Source organism: Myotis lucifugus, unplaced genomic scaffold (assembly GCF_000147115.1).
Source record: "Myotis lucifugus unplaced genomic scaffold, Myoluc2.0 scaffold_0, whole genome shotgun sequence".
Taxonomy (NCBI): domain Eukaryota; kingdom Metazoa; phylum Chordata; class Mammalia; order Chiroptera; family Vespertilionidae; genus Myotis; species Myotis lucifugus.
This window is the reverse complement of record NW_005871048.1, coordinates 13285938-13302576: the sequence shown is the minus strand read 5'-3', so window position 1 is coordinate 13302576 and position 16639 is coordinate 13285938. Positions and strand designations below refer to the sequence as shown.

At 43.1% G+C, this 16639-nt stretch overlaps 1 protein-coding gene across 1 annotated transcript in view; it reads right to left on the bottom strand.

Annotated features, from left to right (window-relative positions):
- LOC102432247 (colorectal mutant cancer protein) overlaps positions 1-16639 on the bottom strand; it is a 232446-nt gene that overhangs the window by 71442 nt on the left and 144365 nt on the right. The window contains exons 4-5 of the mRNA XM_023756000.1: positions 11661-11803; positions 2103-2245 (exon numbers count right to left, since the gene is read on the bottom strand). Of these exons, the coding sequence (XP_023611768.1) occupies positions 2103-2245; positions 11661-11803 (286 nt within the window). The remainder of the gene's footprint in view (positions 1-2102; positions 2246-11660; positions 11804-16639) is intronic.

The window sequence follows — 16639 nt, the reverse complement described above, 5'->3', positions numbered from 1 at the left end:
CTCCACCCAGATTATCTCCAGGCGCCTTAAATTATGCCCTAACAAAACACATGATCTCTACCCACCCTACCCTGCCCCCAAACAAAACAAAACAAAATTGAAAGCAAAACCACCCGGTCTTTTCTTCTATGCTCCCTTATTGGTGTCTGGCCCCACCATTCATCCACTGTATAATCCAGACATGTATGTATGGGGCATTGCCACCTACATACCTCCTTTACCCTCTGTTCCCAATCCTTTAGCCAGATCGTGCCATTTTATACCTTTTCTATACCCATCTGCTTTTCTACATCTCACCTGCCACCACCCTAATTCCGAGCAACAATTCTGTCCACTTACACTTTTTCAATAGCTTCCTAGTTGGCCTCCCCCATTCACGCTTGATCCACTGATTCTTTCTCCTCAGTTCAGAATGACACATTCAAAATGCAAATCTGATCTTCTTTTCCCCTCCCTCCCTCCCATGATTAAAATCTTTCCATTGGTTTTTGTGGATCTTTGAATAAGGATCAAACTCTAACACAGTCTACAAGATCTTGCATGATCTGGCTCCTGCCAGCCTCTCCAGCCTCCGTCTCACACCTCTGTGCCCTTCAAACATGAAAATCCTTTTTTCACCTCCTGGAATGCATCTGTCCCCGCCCCCTGAATGCCATCTTCTCTTTTATCTGCTTAATTCCTATTTATCTTCCAGATCTCATTCAAATGTCACTTCCTGGGAGGAAGCTATCCTGAAAATCCTAAACTTAATCAAATTCCTTTGATACAGTCTCATGGTACCATGTTCTTTAATGTTGTAGTACTTATATATGTTTGCAATTAAACATAAATGTGTAATATTTGATTCAAGTCTCTCTCTTCAATGACATTTTAAGTTCTGTGAACACTGCACTACACTTACTCCTCCTTTTCTTGGTTCTTCTCCCATCTGTCCCCTACATGTGAACATTTCCTAAGATATGGGTCTCCTCCCTCTTTTGACTCTCCACCCTTTTGACCAAAGGGATCTGTTTACTTCATAGCTTCAAAGCCTTTATCCTCAACCTCAATCTCTCCAAAGAGCCAGTTAGGCATCTCCAAGTAGTCCAGTGGTTTTGCAACATTTTGACTGCAACCAACATTTGGAACATTTCATATGGCAACTTACTACATATACACAGATAACAAATAATTTTCATGAAACAATACTGTCATTCTATTTCCCCCCATTTTATTTCATTTAAAAATACAGTGGGGCCTTGACTTACGAGTTTAATTCGTTCCGTGATGGAGCTCGTAACTCAAATTACTCATATGTCAAATCAAAAAGTGAACGAGTGAGACACATGATGCTGGGCTGATGTTGTGGCGTTCACTGTGACGTTCGCTGCGCCAACTAGCGGTGGGGTATCTGAAGCTGGCTCGTAACCCGAATTTTAGCTCGCAACTCAAAGCAAAAAATCGGCCGACGGCTCGTATCTTGAAAAACTCGTTAGCCGGGACACTCGTAACTCAAGGCCCCACTGTATTTCATTTTTCATATAATTCCAAGACCCACTAATGGGTCATGACCTGCAGTTTAAAAACACACCATCCAGTCACATAGTACCAGATATTTCCACATGAACATTTCTCTACAACCTCAAACATAATATATCTATTTCCCAACTCATTTCTCAATCAAACTTCTGAGGAATATGATCATTCTCTGAGTCACTCAGGATCAACATGATAGAGTCATTTTGGATCCTCCTTACCCAACAGTTGCTTTTGGTTCTTCCACTGCAATGTGTCACCACCCATTCTCGCCTTTCTATTCCTTCCATCCTAATTGTATTGCAACTTGGAGCACTCCAGCAGCCTTTATAACTGGTTTTCTCCTGCCAGAATTTTCAAATAGAGGTGACGTATGTTTGAATCACAAACATCAGGACAGAAAGTGATTCAATCTTCAGTTCCATTTTGACCAACAAAGTAGTATGTAAGGGACTGAAATGGATATGCCTTTATCTACTCACCAAACTCCTTAATTAACTTGATTAAATTTTAAGCCAGGCTGCCTCACGTTTCTATAAATCCCTATTACAGAAACCAGGCTCTGGCTTTGTAGCAGGCAGACTCACCCATGTCGGCAGTGACCATGGTGGACTGGTTTTCGGGGATGGAGACAGAGGTCTGGTCTTGGTCCATGCTTCGAGAGTCCTCGTTGACCTCTTGTTGACTCTGGCTGAGTTCTGATCGAAGTTCTGAGTACTCATCTTCCTCCCTGAGAAAAAAAGGAGAGTTGGCCACCACTTACAGAGATATGAGACAAATCCCTAGAGAATACGCCATTTAAGGACAAGAAAAAAGACATTCAGAGAGAAGAGAGAGAGATATCATCCCCCATAACCCCCTCACCCCCCGGGCCACTTGGAACAGGGTTTCTTCAGGCCAAATAGGTGGTCCCATCTATGGTCAGTATATGAAACTGAAAGGTTGCTGTGTCCACATACATACCCATATAGCTAGGAGATTCATCTATCAGCCTACTAGAAACTTTTCCCCTTCAAAGATTTCCTGAAGAAATTAGATTTCTTCCTCCCCTCAAATTCCAAGGTGAAAAAGGACTAGCGCTGATGCTACAGTGAGCAAAATCATTAAGACTCTGGTGGACAGAAACAGTGTTCTATTGCCTGGAGGGTCCCAATGGCACGCCTCCTTCTTGGAAGAGGACATGAGGAGGTACTGGGGCCAGAGCTACTGGAAAGCCAGCACCTCATCCATGCAGAACAAAATGAATGCTTTGAGAGGCAAATGGATCAGCATGTCTAAAAAATACCACACTTAATTTCCCTAAAGAAAGTAGGTAGAGTTAGAGCATAGGAAAAGAGGATGGAGTGGGGAGAACAGTGGAAACAATGAGTGAGAGAATTCCAGTCAATGGTCTATTTCCTTCCATTTGCTATCAGGAAGACAATATTTAAATGCAGCTATGTTTCATTAGCACTAGAACATCCACCCCTTCTCAGCCCTTCATGGATCCCTCAACCTTTGGTTTCTGAATTAATTATGAGCAAGCTAAGAAAACTCAGAATTGTAGTATGTATTTCAAGGCACACCCATATTTCCTCTCCACACCACCCTCATCACTGTATACACACTGGACACAGACATGGAGAGAGCAAAGTTAACTCTCTTTGAAGCATTTATTTTGCAAGTGAGCTAGAAGAGAAAATTGTCAGTGGATTTAATTATGAGGTTGGAAAGCCCATGGGTGTCTCAAGGCTGACATTCATTTTAAGTTTGTGATGTGTGAGTGTGTGTGTGTGTGTGTGTGTGTGTGTGCACACACACAGAAAGTCTACAGTCTTGAGTTTGGGGCAGACCCAGATGGTCAGTGGTAATCATTTCTGGAACTTGGAGAAGAGGCAACTGCCATTTTAGGCTGGGAGACAAATCTATAAATTAGAGAAATGTGAAGATCTCTTCAGACTTCTTGGTTCTTTCAACAAATCACATCCTCCCAGGGAAGAGATTCAGCTGAGCCCCTACTTTATAAGGTATTCTTAATAAAAGCCACCCGAATCTAGATTAATGTTAAACAGATGTAAGCCCCCCAAATGTGCAAAATATGAAATAGGATGGGAGTGGTGAAGGCAAAAAGAAATAGGTTAATGTTCTATGACTAAGTTAATTATTAGACACCTGCAAAACTAATAATAATTAGGAAATACAACAATTAAAAAGTACTCTTAAGTTTGGTGTAGTTGATAATTGTGTCCTGATATATCAGTTTTCCTCTCAAAACTGTTTTTGTTTGTTTGTTTGTTTTGTTTTAGAGAGACAGAAAGAGGAAGAGAGAGGGAGGTGGAGGGAGGGAAGGGGGGGGGAGAGAGAGAGAGAGAAACCTCAATGTGAGAATGGAACATTTATCAGCTGCCTCCTGTATATCCCCGCCCTCCTTCCCCCCACCCCCCAACCTGGGCATGTGCCCTGACTGGGAATCAAACCAGTCCTTCGGTGCATAGGACGACGCCCACCCAATTGCGCCACACTGGCCAGGGCTTAGCTCTCCTTTCAATCAGCACTTAAAATTCTGATTTCCATTAACAGGAGATTCATGTCCAGTGTAATCAGCATGGCTGAGACTGTTTTACAGCTAAGAAAGCCAGGTAAATGCTACTGCTGTATCTGTGGTATAAATGGCATATGTAAAGTCTTTAAAAGCCACCTTAAACCATCCTGGCTTGGCAGGTTCCAAAACATGTAGTGCCTGCCAAATCTTCTGCTTTGTAAAGAATTACTTCTAGAGATTATTAGGATGAACTTTATAAAGGAGTGCACAGGGCAGGGATGTGAAGGTGAATATGTGGAGGCTTGGAGAGGAATAAGTGGTTCGGTATAGCTGAAACCAAAATGGGGTGCACGATGGAAACATGAGGCTGGGGAGGGGGGTTGACTCAGGCCACTTGTTGATCAAAAAAAGAATTATTGTAGTGAAGATGTCAAATAATCAGGGTTAGATGGTAGAGATAAAGATAAAATGTGCGAGGCGTAGGGATTCAGGTTCCCAGTAAACATTGCCGAGATCTTGCATGGAAACATAAAATAAGCAGGAGGGAAGCACCAAAGGTCTGTATTCTTGACCGCACAGGGAGGGGCTGAGCACGTAAGGTTCTTCCTTATCTATATATATAAAAGGCTAATATGCAAAGTGTCCCCTAGGGAGTTTGACCGGGAGTTCAATCGCTTGCCATGATGTGCGCTGACCACCAGGGGGCGGCACGGAATGAAAGAAGGCCCCAGCCAGCAGCTGGAAGGCCCTGATCAGCCCTGATCGCTGGCCAGGCCTAGGGACCCTGCCTGTGCATGAATTTTGTGCACTGGGCCTCTAGTAGTAATTATAATGCACCTCACAGTACAAAAAAGATAGCCCTGTGAGAAGAGAAGGCAGTGTTCCGTGTCACAGAAAATGAGGTATAGGAAGGTTAAACCGAGCCTAAATATCAAAAAATGTGCAACGCTGTTGTTTCTCCCACTGACTTTGGTAGAAGAAATCATGAGTTGCATATGCTGATCTAAACATCATCATGGGCATTGTTCCTGAAAGGAGGCTGGAATGTGGGACAGGGAAATGACAGTCAATTTGGGATTGCAGCATATGTAGGAGGCTGAGGGTAGGGGTTTTCTCTCCACTGTGTTATTGAGGAGAGTTCGTCTATCAAGAGCAAAGGAACAGGAAGTCAGATACACGCCAGCAGCCCATGGCAGTTTTACAAAGGCAACAATATGAGGTGTGTTTTCAGGGCTGTTTTGTGCAGCAGTGAGTCACCAAGTTGGTAAAGACGTTTAGCTACTGACACAGCATCAGCATCTCAAAGTGACTTGATTGTTTGCTTACTTCTGTTGTGGATATAGTAACTCTTGGCGAGTGATAACTTACTTCTTTGGGGGAAAAATGCCTCCCCAAAGAACACCAACTGTTAGTGTGGTGTGAAAAGGAAGGAAACATGAAAAGGTTCAAGAAGAATCATATTAACCTCAAAAGTCAGAAGCCTGATAAACTGATACATGTTGATAATTATACACTATTGTGATAGTTTCATAATTATGGAATTGCAAAGTTCTCAGGAACATAAAGGCTCATCTCACAGTTTTCTAAATGTACATTATTTCGTTCACTGTTTACAAGCATTTGTGGAGTGCTTCCCAGCTTTTCTATTTAGAGTTGCAGTAATTAGTGCTTGCTGCTAGCTTAAGCAACGAAAGAAAAAACGCTTCTAAGGAGGCAGGCATTAGGTTGTACACACACCTGGGTAGCTTGCCGGGGCAGAAATGTCACAGGCTGGCCAACTGGAAGGGATCTTAGAGGCCATCGAAGCCAGGACCAACACCTTTGTTTTACAAAAAAGATAACCGAGGCTTCAAAAGGCTAAGCAATGTACCCAAGATGATGCAACTAGTTAGTACCACAGCCTAACTCCTAAATTTAGTACCAACAAAACACTACTCAAATATAGGAGCCTAAGGAAAACATTTTTTGTTGCAATTATTTAAAAAATAATTAAAAAATTGATGAGAGAGAGAGAGAGACAGAGACAGAGACAGAGAAAGAGAGACAGAGAAACACTGACTTGTTGCTCCACTCACCCTACACTCATTAGAAGACTCCTGTATATGCTCTGACCGGGATCGACCCTGCAACCTTGACATAAGAGGACGATGCTCTAACCAACTAAGCTATTTGGCCAAAGCTTGTTGCAGTTATTTTTAAAGATTCCTTCTCTTTAATGGCCAGGGGTAAAATGATCTAATCAGAAAAGGGAAAAAAAGTCAATGAAAGTATAATTCTTATCATGCTTTCCAGACCTCAAGCTGAAGTACTGTGGACTCAGCAGCATTTGATAAAAATATTACTTCATTAGCAAAGTCCATATCTATTTAATGTGGGGGTGTGCATTCATGCCTTGTTGCTTGATTGGAGTGATTTGAGAACAAGACTCAGATGGACATCTGCCTATCTTGGCAACTGTCAGTCACCTATGTCCTTCTGAACCACATTCTGGTTTTTTTGTTTGTTTGTTTGTTTGTTTTTACAATTAAAAGTGTACTGCCCTGAAGTGACCATCATGCTTTTAAAGAGCAAAGATTTTTAAATATAAGGAGGAAATGTAATCCTTTCCATTCTCTTACAGGATCTATAGCAGGAAAAAGTGAAGTCCTGATTCTTTAATTCTACCTCTTCTAATTTTTTAAAACAGCACAGAGAAGGCTCAGACCCATCTTTGGATCCTTTGGTGAATAACTGAACAAATGAGATTTTGAAAGGCTAGCCATCAACAAATACCAGTTTTAACAAGATGTGATATAGGATCGATATTCAAGAACTTCTAAATATGGATGTCAAACACACAGGAAGACAGGGAGAGAGAAATCTATCTTATTTTTCTGGATTTTCATTTCACTATATTTTACTTGTTAGGCCACTTGTTAGGCCAGAAATTAATCAAAACAATATGTTTTGCTGGGAGATAAAGAGGCTTTGTTTACACTGTTCGAGATGCAGCAATGTGAAGCTCGACATATAGACACAGTGCACAGGTCAATGTGTGGGTTGAAAGATCAGAAGGAAGGCCAGGTTCATGGTACAGGCCTGGAATTATGTTAGAGATGGAGACTTTGGATAGTATCTCATTCCCCAAATGAGGAAAATTTTGCAGACGAGGAAGCGGAGTGGTTAAATGCCAATGCGAGGTGATACAGTTAGGATGGGTCAATGCTCTCTGGCCTGCGGTCATTCAGGGTGAAAGGTGTGAGGGACAGAGCCCAGGGTAAGAGCCAAGGTTGAGAATGGATCTCAGGGACAGAAGAGAAGATCTAGGACCTACAGGGTGCTAGAGCTTACAGAAAGAACACACCAGAAGGAAGGAAGATTTAAGGTCAAATGCTGCAGAAAAGGACTAGTAACAAGCAAAAGCCATGGGATTTTTCAGTTAAGGAATCACTGGTGATTTTTTTTTAAGTGTCTTAGCTCAGGTTACTGTAACAAAATACCATAGCTGGCTAGCTTAAACAACAGGAATTTATTTTCTTAGATTTCTAGAGACTAGAAGTCCAAGTCAAAGTGCCAGCATGGCCAGTTTCTGGTCAGGGCTCTCTTCCTGGCTTGCAGATGGCTGTCTTCTTATTGTGTCCACACATTGGCAGGGAGGGGTGGGGTTGAGGACAGGGAGGGACGAAGTGAGGGTGAGATTGTGTTCTCTAGTGTGTCTTCTTCTTATAAAGTTGTTCAATATCCCATCAAATAGGCCCCATCCTCATGACCTCATCTAAACTGAATTATATCCCAAAGGCCCCATCTCTAAATACCATCACATGAAGGGTTAGGACTGTAATATATGAATTTTGGTGGGAACACAATTCAGTCCATAGCTAAAGGAGTTTTGGCAAACCATTTGGATCAGAAGCCAGACAGCAAAGGGCTGGTGAGCATTTGGGAAATGCAGCAGAAACATGGCTGCTCATGAGAGTTGGTAGTGAAAGGTTGATGCTTTTATGAGAGTAGCTTTTGTAAAAAGAAAATAATCTTGGGAAACAAAATATCTCATGTTTAATTTGCTTAGACACCCCCTTCCCCAGATCCAAAGTGAGCTACTGATGTATTTGCCCATTTCCCTCATCCCATTTTATAATCTCCCAAGTCAGATGAGCATTTATAAAAGCTACTCATGAGATACAGTTAAGTGAAAAAGCACATATTACAAAACAGAGTGTGCTACATGACCCAATTTGTTTAAAACATTCACAAATAAAAATTTTTTAGAAGGCCATATATACAAAATGTCATTGTTTATTCCTGGAGATGGGATGTAGGAAGCATTAGGCAAGGTTCAGCTAGGAACACAAACGACATTGGATGTTTCAAGTAGAAAGGATTTAATTTAGGCAGCTTTGTGCTAGCAAAACCATTGGAAGGGCTGGGGAAAAGAAGGGTGGATGGAGGCCACCAGGAGCTGTCAGGTTTGCCATCATAGCTGTGGTCCTCTCCAGGGTCAGGAAACTGCTGCTGCCTTCATACTGCCCAGAGCTCCAGGGTCTGACCAGTCAATGCAGGACGTCATGTCACCAAAGCCTGTATATCAGCTGCTACCATCATGGCCTGAGGGACCATGGCTTCCACCTCCCTTTTTGTCTTCCAAACCCATGCAAGTGCACCTCTGTTGGCAGAGCTGAAACTATTCAGAACCCAGTAGTCTGGGAAGTAGTCCCCCGGGTCCAATCTCTTTGATTCTGGGGAGTGTAGAGGAAGGAGGTGGGAATTGTACTAGGTGCCAGACAATATTCATGATAGTCAACTCTCTTTGGTTACAAGACAACCATACACACTCCCTTACACTTAAATTTTCAAATTGCAATATCAATGGACACCAGCTTCTGTAATCATCCCTCATTCAAAATGGGAGACCCCAAGTCCCATCAGGTATTGCATCCGTTGTTAAGTGATCACTCCTCTTCCAGTTCAATGTCAAATCCACCTAAATATCATGTAACCTAACTATTAAACTGTAAGTTTCACCAACTTATTTGTAACTGGTCATGAGGCTAAGTTGGTATTTATAACTTCCTTCTTCCAGGTTGTTCTACTATACTAGCTTTTACCACTGGGCAATTTCTAGGAGGTAACCTAGGTTCCAAACATAGTCTTCCTGCCCCGTGATACAGCAACAATCCAATTTCCTTTTGATAGTTAGGATCAATCACCCCATCCAGTACAATAATTCTCTTCATTGCCAAGGGCTGGTGGCAATCAATGGAATCATTGTGATAGTCTTTGATGGAGGGATAGTTTCCTTGGGAACTAAGACTTCTAAACTAGCCAAGCTCTAAGTTGCAAAGATGAGAAGTAACATATTTTAAAAGTGGGTTTCTGAGTATATAAATGAGAGTAGCCATTCCATCTTTTGCAGTCCATCCCCCCTCCTCACCAAAAAAAAAAAAAAAAAAAAAAAAAAAAAAAAAAGCAGCACCATATACTGTTGCTCACCTGACTTTCAGCTATGGAGTGAATTGTGCCCTCCCCCACCCCTTGCCATTCATATGTTGCAGCCTAACCTTCAATGCAATGGTATTTGGAGAAGGGATTTTTGGAATATAATTAGGTTTGATGAGGTCCTGAGGGAGGAGGCCTCAGAATGGGGTTAGTGACCTTATAGAAGAGATACCAGAGAGCTTGCTTCAGCTCTCTCCCTGCCAGGTGAGGACACAGTGAGAAGGCCACCTTTCCCAAATGAGAAAGAGAGCCCTCACTGGGAATTGAATTGGCTGGCACCTTAATCTTGTCCTTCCCAAGCTCCAGAACTGTGAGAAATAAATTCCACAGTTGGTTAGGCCATCAAATCTGTGGTATTTTGTTACAGCAGCCTGAGCTAATAATATACCTTTGTAAATCCCCACTCTGACTCCTTAAGTGTGGATATATCATAGTTTACATACACTATTCCCTTATTAATAATTTTCAGCTTTTCCAATAAATTCCTAAGTCAGACCCAGATTGAAGTGAAGGCAAGTCTGTAAGGTACCAGCATTGTACGTGACTATAATGATAATCAAATCTCTAGATCCTGGCTATGCTAGGGAAGTTAGAGTTCGTCCAAGTGTCTGGCTGCTACTGTACTGAACCTATCATAGAATCTCAGGACCGGAGGGCAAACCAATTTCCTGGTGTGCTGGGGGCTGGGGCGATGCCTTAGCCACTGGAGTTCAGAGGACAAGAAGAGCCTTGTCTTACTGGCCCACATGTCCGCATGTCTTCCAGCCCTTCAGGGAGGCCCCGCAAGGAGGGGTCAGCTCATTTACATAATGAAAACTGGCAGAATTTAATGCGACATCTGCACAGATGCAATTTCCCTTTAAATAAGAGGCACTAATAAATGTTTATGGTCTAGAAGCTCACTGCGTTTTTACATGGAACACTTTGGCCACTATGTTCAATTTAAACATCTGAAATTGCGTTTTCCAGGTGATGTGTGATGCATTTTTTTCACAACTCACTGAGCCCATTTGCCTTCATCTTCAAGTGTTGAAAGTGCAACATGTTTTAATGAGAATTACACATCTGCCAATTTACTCTGTCAGCCTCCTTTAAATCTGCTATAATCGTTTCTCTGGGCTGAAAATTCCTCTCTGCTCAGGCACTGCTAACCTGCAATCACTCCGAAGGCCAGGATTCAATTTAAAAGTCTGGAGTTCTAAATTAGAATATGAAATTTATTATGTGGCTCCAGTTCAGTGTCAAGTTTTCCACGATTTTGCCCAGGAAACACAGGCCCATCAGTGCCCTCATCAAGCAGCCCTGTCATTACTCCGACTCCCAGAGTTGGAACAAAATGCATCCCAAGTTTCTTCTAACGCAGGACTTTGAGAGGGAGAGTTTAAAGTAGCTGCCTCTAAAACTCTTGTAAATGTGGCCTGTGCAAACATCCAGCAAACAAAGCTCTCTTTCTCCATAAAGACACGGGCCAACCATTTGCTTTCTTCAGGGCTGTTTCCTGCGCACAGGCAGGAAGATAACAGTTCTCATCCTTGGCTCAGTACATCACCTAAAGCGAACCTCTCCCCTTGAACAGCAGGGCAGACACCACGGGCTGTGTGCAGGAGACTCAGGGGCCAACTGATTGACCAGCAAGGAAGACACAGTCCCTCACTTTTTCACTAGTAATGGATCAAATCTTGTCCCCACCTTAGGAGTCTATAAGAGGCTAAGCCAATTTTGGTAAATCAACTGGAGGTAAGCTCAAAATATTAGATTATCCAGAAGCCTATGTTGTAAGCCTCATTCTGAAATCTCTCAAAATCCCCATGGAGGTCCACAGTTTACAGATGGGGAGCAGACTTGGTGTGCTAGGGATACTGGTTTCTCAGGAAGAGGGGCTCCATTTAGAACTTGTTATAAGCATCTCATTCAACTTCTGATTCCACACCCTTATCAAGAAACAGAGGATTCCAACCGCCACCCTTAAGCAGAACAGAATAATAAGGGGAAAGTGCGTGGCTAACAAAGCAAAGAGAAACTACTTTATCAACTGTAAAAGTCTTAATTACAAATAAGACATCGTTGTAATTCACAGGGATGACTTCAACTCCAAGACCCAGGCTACAGCCCAGAGGGGCAAAGAGAAATCATGACCAGAGGCTGCTACCTGATGGTGGTGCCCTGCAAACGGTCTATCTTCTTGTTGAGCTCCGCAATGATGCTGTGGAGCTCCGTGATGCGCTCCTCGTATCGAAGCGTCGTCCGCTCCTGGACATCCTCATGCTCTCTCATGAGGTGGGACTGCTCACACTGGAATCAAGAGAACAAGAAAGAGATGGCAATGAGTTGACATACCTATAGGCTAGTGATTCTAAGTTTTATAGCCTCAATTCATCACAACTTCAACAATGAGCATGCCCAAGATAAAACATATGCCTGCTCACTGACCAGCAATCCCGAGAGACACATCAAAGTGCAATTTTACAACCAAAGAATCCTGAGTGGTATGACACCATTTCTTATTTGGCTGGTTCTCTGCAGGCCAGACTGAAAACTCCTGGAAGGCAGGGACTAGATGTTTTTGTGAAATAGCCGTGGCACCTGGCATATGGCCTGGGTCACCGTAGATGATCGGGAAGTGCAATGGAATGAATAAACCACCATGTGTCACACTATCATGAAGGATGCTTTGCAGAAACAATGACAAAAGAGGCTGAGGAGCTTCCCTTGCTCACCATTTGTTGGACTAAGAGGCAGCAGATGCTATAAAAAAACATTTTTATTTAAATCCTAAGGAATCTATTCACCTCTTTCATTTCTCTCCCCATTCAGAACCCCACACCAGTCACTGTGCATTTAATCTCATTTACATAATAATAAAACACTCATCAGTGATGGAACAAGGAGTCTAGCTTATGTTCCTGTCTACTATATTCAGCCCTGATTAATTTCCTGTCCAGTAGAGGAATTTTTATTTCATTTTTCAACAAGGTTTTCCTAAAGCCAAGAGCCATGTGTACTTGTCCACTTTGCACTTGTGGGGCTGGTGCAGACAGGCAAGGGTAAGACTTCTCATCCACTACCTCCAATGTCCTCTCTTTTTCCTAAATCTGCTGAGCTCCCCATGGTGTGACGCAGAAGCTACTGGGCAGGGGTAAAAAGCTTTCAGAGACAAGTAGGACACTGCACTAAGCCCATCCATCCCAATACTGAAACACAAGTGCTCAGTACAGGAGTCTGAGGTATACATTGGTATAAATCGTGGCAAGGACCACATTCTGAAGAGGACCCTGAACAATGGCTTGGTCAGTACTAATGTGGAAACATCCTGAGGGCTGCTCAGAGCTCCAGAAACAGGATCAGATGCAACAAGGTTGATGAACGCTCTATCACAGGTTTTTGTGAGACAGTTACTCTCCGAGAAATTGTGATATGACTTTTGTTCTTAGAGACAACCTGAAACATCCAGTACCCTCCATTCAAAGTCAAACACACGGGAACTAAGTGGAAGCACCGAGTGAAGCCATATCAACCTGGAAGCTTTCCTAAGCAGGATGAATCTGCACCAGGCCACACATACTCTTTCTACAAAGTTATGCCTTTTTCATCCACGACCCACCACACTTTAAAAGGAACAAGAAAAGTACACAAAATGACGTGTGTCAAAGACAATATCTGTCAATACCTGAAAGAGCATATTTCTCTGGAATATACAAACAGCAGAATACTGTTCCTCTCCATCCAAGCAGAATATCTATGGGCTTTTGCTATTGGTCTTCATTCCTATCTTTAAAGTGTGTGTGTGTGTGTGTGTGTGTGTGTATCCATGTGTGTGGTGTAGTATGTACATGTGCATATGCAGCTCACCCTCATATGAAGGTCACTGATTCCAGATCCTAAAATAATTACAGGATAAGCCTGGTCTAGCCTGGATCTTGTCTACACAATGGCTGCCCCCTCCACTGCCACCTCACTGGTTCTTTCTCTTTGGTTTCTATATTCAGTTCTCAAGGGCTACAAACTACTGTGAACTGCTTCCTCTTACAAACTCAGCGAGCTCCCACTCTCCCTTAATTCCCCCTTATTCTTCCTTCTTTACAGTCTTTATAGGTCAACAGGCCATTAAGGCAGACAAGAAACTACAAAACCCACTTAAAAATGAAGAGGTGTAAGTGTTTATATAAGAAAAGAGCATATGACCAATTGGTAACCACCAAGACAACTCTGGGCATCCCTGTTGACTGTTAGGAGCTACCCAAAAGGTAAGATCCCATGGGGCTGCCCAGGTTGCAGAGAGATCAGATGGGTGATGACCAGGCAACAAGAGCATATAGCTGGCATTGTGCCATCATCACCCCTGGCTCTAACTGCAAAGATGGCCAGGAGGGTGCGATTATGAACAAGAGACAACAGGAAGCCTGATGATTCAGTCAGATGGAGAAGTGCCCATAGCTAAAAGGATAAAAAAGACTTACAATGTATATTTGGAACTAAGGGGTTCATTTGGGAGTAACAACAAGACTATATTGGGGGAAATTTCTTAGATGATGGCAAATATATCTCCTTTACATTTCTATATTTTACCAAAATTATGCGTTTAAAGTGGTAGAAAGCCTCTGTAATTTTATGCTTCCTCTAAAACTAATAAGTATGTTTTGATTTCCCATGATATCTAAGATACTGTGCTATGTGCCCTGGTTGCGGGGGTGGGGGAGTCACTATGATACCTACTTTGAAGGGAACTGTGGTCACAGCTTTCAGGTGGTCACACCTTCTCTACTGGACAATAAAACTATGGACAGAAGTGAGGGTGGGAGTAGAAGAGATGGTGGAATGGTACCTGAGGATTCCTTTCCCCAGAAAAGAGAATACTGGGAAATCATCAAAACTCCTAGCCTCTATGTGGATGAATGATTGAGAAGACTTTATTTAAGGTCTCACCTGTATAAATCAATATCCCCGAGAGGTACCCCATTAAAAACCTCCCCATTCTGTGCACACTCACTGTACGCAGCCAAAGGTACTTGAAATGCTGATCTCAACTTTAGTGAGAATCCCCTGGGCTTTCCAAGCCGGGGAGCGGGGGAAGTAGAGCCCCTCCCACAGAACAGCAGTGCAGGAAGAAACAAGTCATCACCCGCAGGAGCCAAAAGAACCCAACAAAACACCCTTGTCAGGCCTCCCCTTAAACTGCACAAGAGCCAACCCCAGGAATGTGGCACTTCAGTGCAGGAGAAGAAGATGAGTGGGCGGTACCTGGGACAGACAAAGCCGCTCTGTGCACGCTGGGTGCCTTCCTGCCCTGGCGACCTCCCACACGGGCAGGATGGGCCTAGTAAAGTGAGACCTGATTCTGTCATCCACTCTAGTCCTGTTACTAATCAGAGCCTCTCACCACCCTGAGTTTCCAAGACCTGTGAGAGCATTTTAACCTAGGATTGCAGGTATTTGGTTGGACAAGGACAGAGGCTAGGTCAAGCTTGATCCCACACCTCCACATAAGGTCACCTATGGCAGGTATCCCAGTAAAGCCTCATTCAAGAAGATAATACAATGATGACAACTATGGAGGAAAAAGGGGCATTACTTCTATGATTACCACTTAACATTTGCATGTTTTTTAAGTTGAAATTTAAGTATGTTATAGACATTTTTAAAAAATGATAAAAAGACATTCATTCCTTGCATGGAACAGAGTAACAGATCTCAGTGGGGGGTGGAGGGACAGGGAGAGATTAACCAAAGAACATATATGCATAATCCATGGACACAGACAACAGCATGGGGGAGGCCTGGGGTTGGGCGGGGCTGGGTAGAGGGGAGCAAAAAGGGAGAAAATGAGAGACATCTGTAATATTGTCAACAATAAATAAAATAAAAATCATCCATCTACACTAATAAAAGACAAAGATGCTAATTGACCATACCCTCGCTACACCCATCAGCCAATCAGAAGAGTATGCAAATTAACCCAACAAAGATGGCCGTTAAATTTGCATACTGCAGGTGGGGTGGGGCAGCACCATCCACCGCCTGCCCCAACACCAGGATCGGGCCTGCCGTGTGCGCGACCTAGGGTGGTGGGGCAGGCACCTCGGGATTGGGCCTGCCATCTGCCACCCGGGGAACGGGCCTAAGCCAGGAGGTGGTTATCTCCCGAGGGGTCCCAGACTGTGAGAGGGCACAGGTGGGGCTGAGGGACACCCTCCCCCCCGCCAGTGCACAAATTCTTGTGCACCAGGCCTCTAGTTCTTTCATAATCTATTAATACAATCCTTTTTCACATGGTGTTCATTTCTATCCAGTATTTTCTTATGTGGGGTGTGGGGTGCACATTGTGTAAGTATCAGCACCCCTGTAGAAGCCAGCAGGGCCTTCACCAAGACTGGTTCACCTCCACCCATGCACATAGTCAGTTTATACTTCCCTTAAAGCTTGATATGGCCATGTGACTTGTTTTAACCAATGAGGTGTTAGTGAATATACATCATTTTTTATTCAAAGCCTTTAAGAGCTAGTGTGGATTTGCCCCATTCCCTTCCCCAGGCCATGGCTGCCTGGCAACGTTCTAGATGGTAGAGGCCCATCACCTTGGGAGGCTGGGCCAGGGCAATACAGCACAGTCTCCCTCCAGACCCAATGAGCTCCCAGCAAGAAGAAACACACCTTTAGTATTTTAAGCCACTAAAAATTTTGGGTTGTTTGTTAGTACTGCATATTCTGTAGATGCAACCAGTTTATAGATGAAAACAGACTGTCAAGTGGCCAATTTATTTATCACTAGTGGCCCAGTGCATGAATTCGTGCACACTGAAAGGAAATTAACTAGGAGAAATATTTTAATACCGTTATTCACCCTTTCTCTATAATAGAAGTATCAACCAAATTCATGATTGACAATGACAGATGGAAACATTGGCACCAGCGAGAGCTTTGTATGTATTGCCCATGCACGAGTCAACTTAGCCTTTTATAGATATAGAACAAACTTGCTTAATTAGAACTGCTTTCTGATTTAGCTAAACTTTTTCCAGCCCAGTGAAGCACCCCAACTTCTCTTTCAGGTAATTGTCAGCAACACAGCAGTAAATATCAACACGAAGCAGATTATTATTGTAGATCACGCAGGGAGAACAAAGCGTAAAA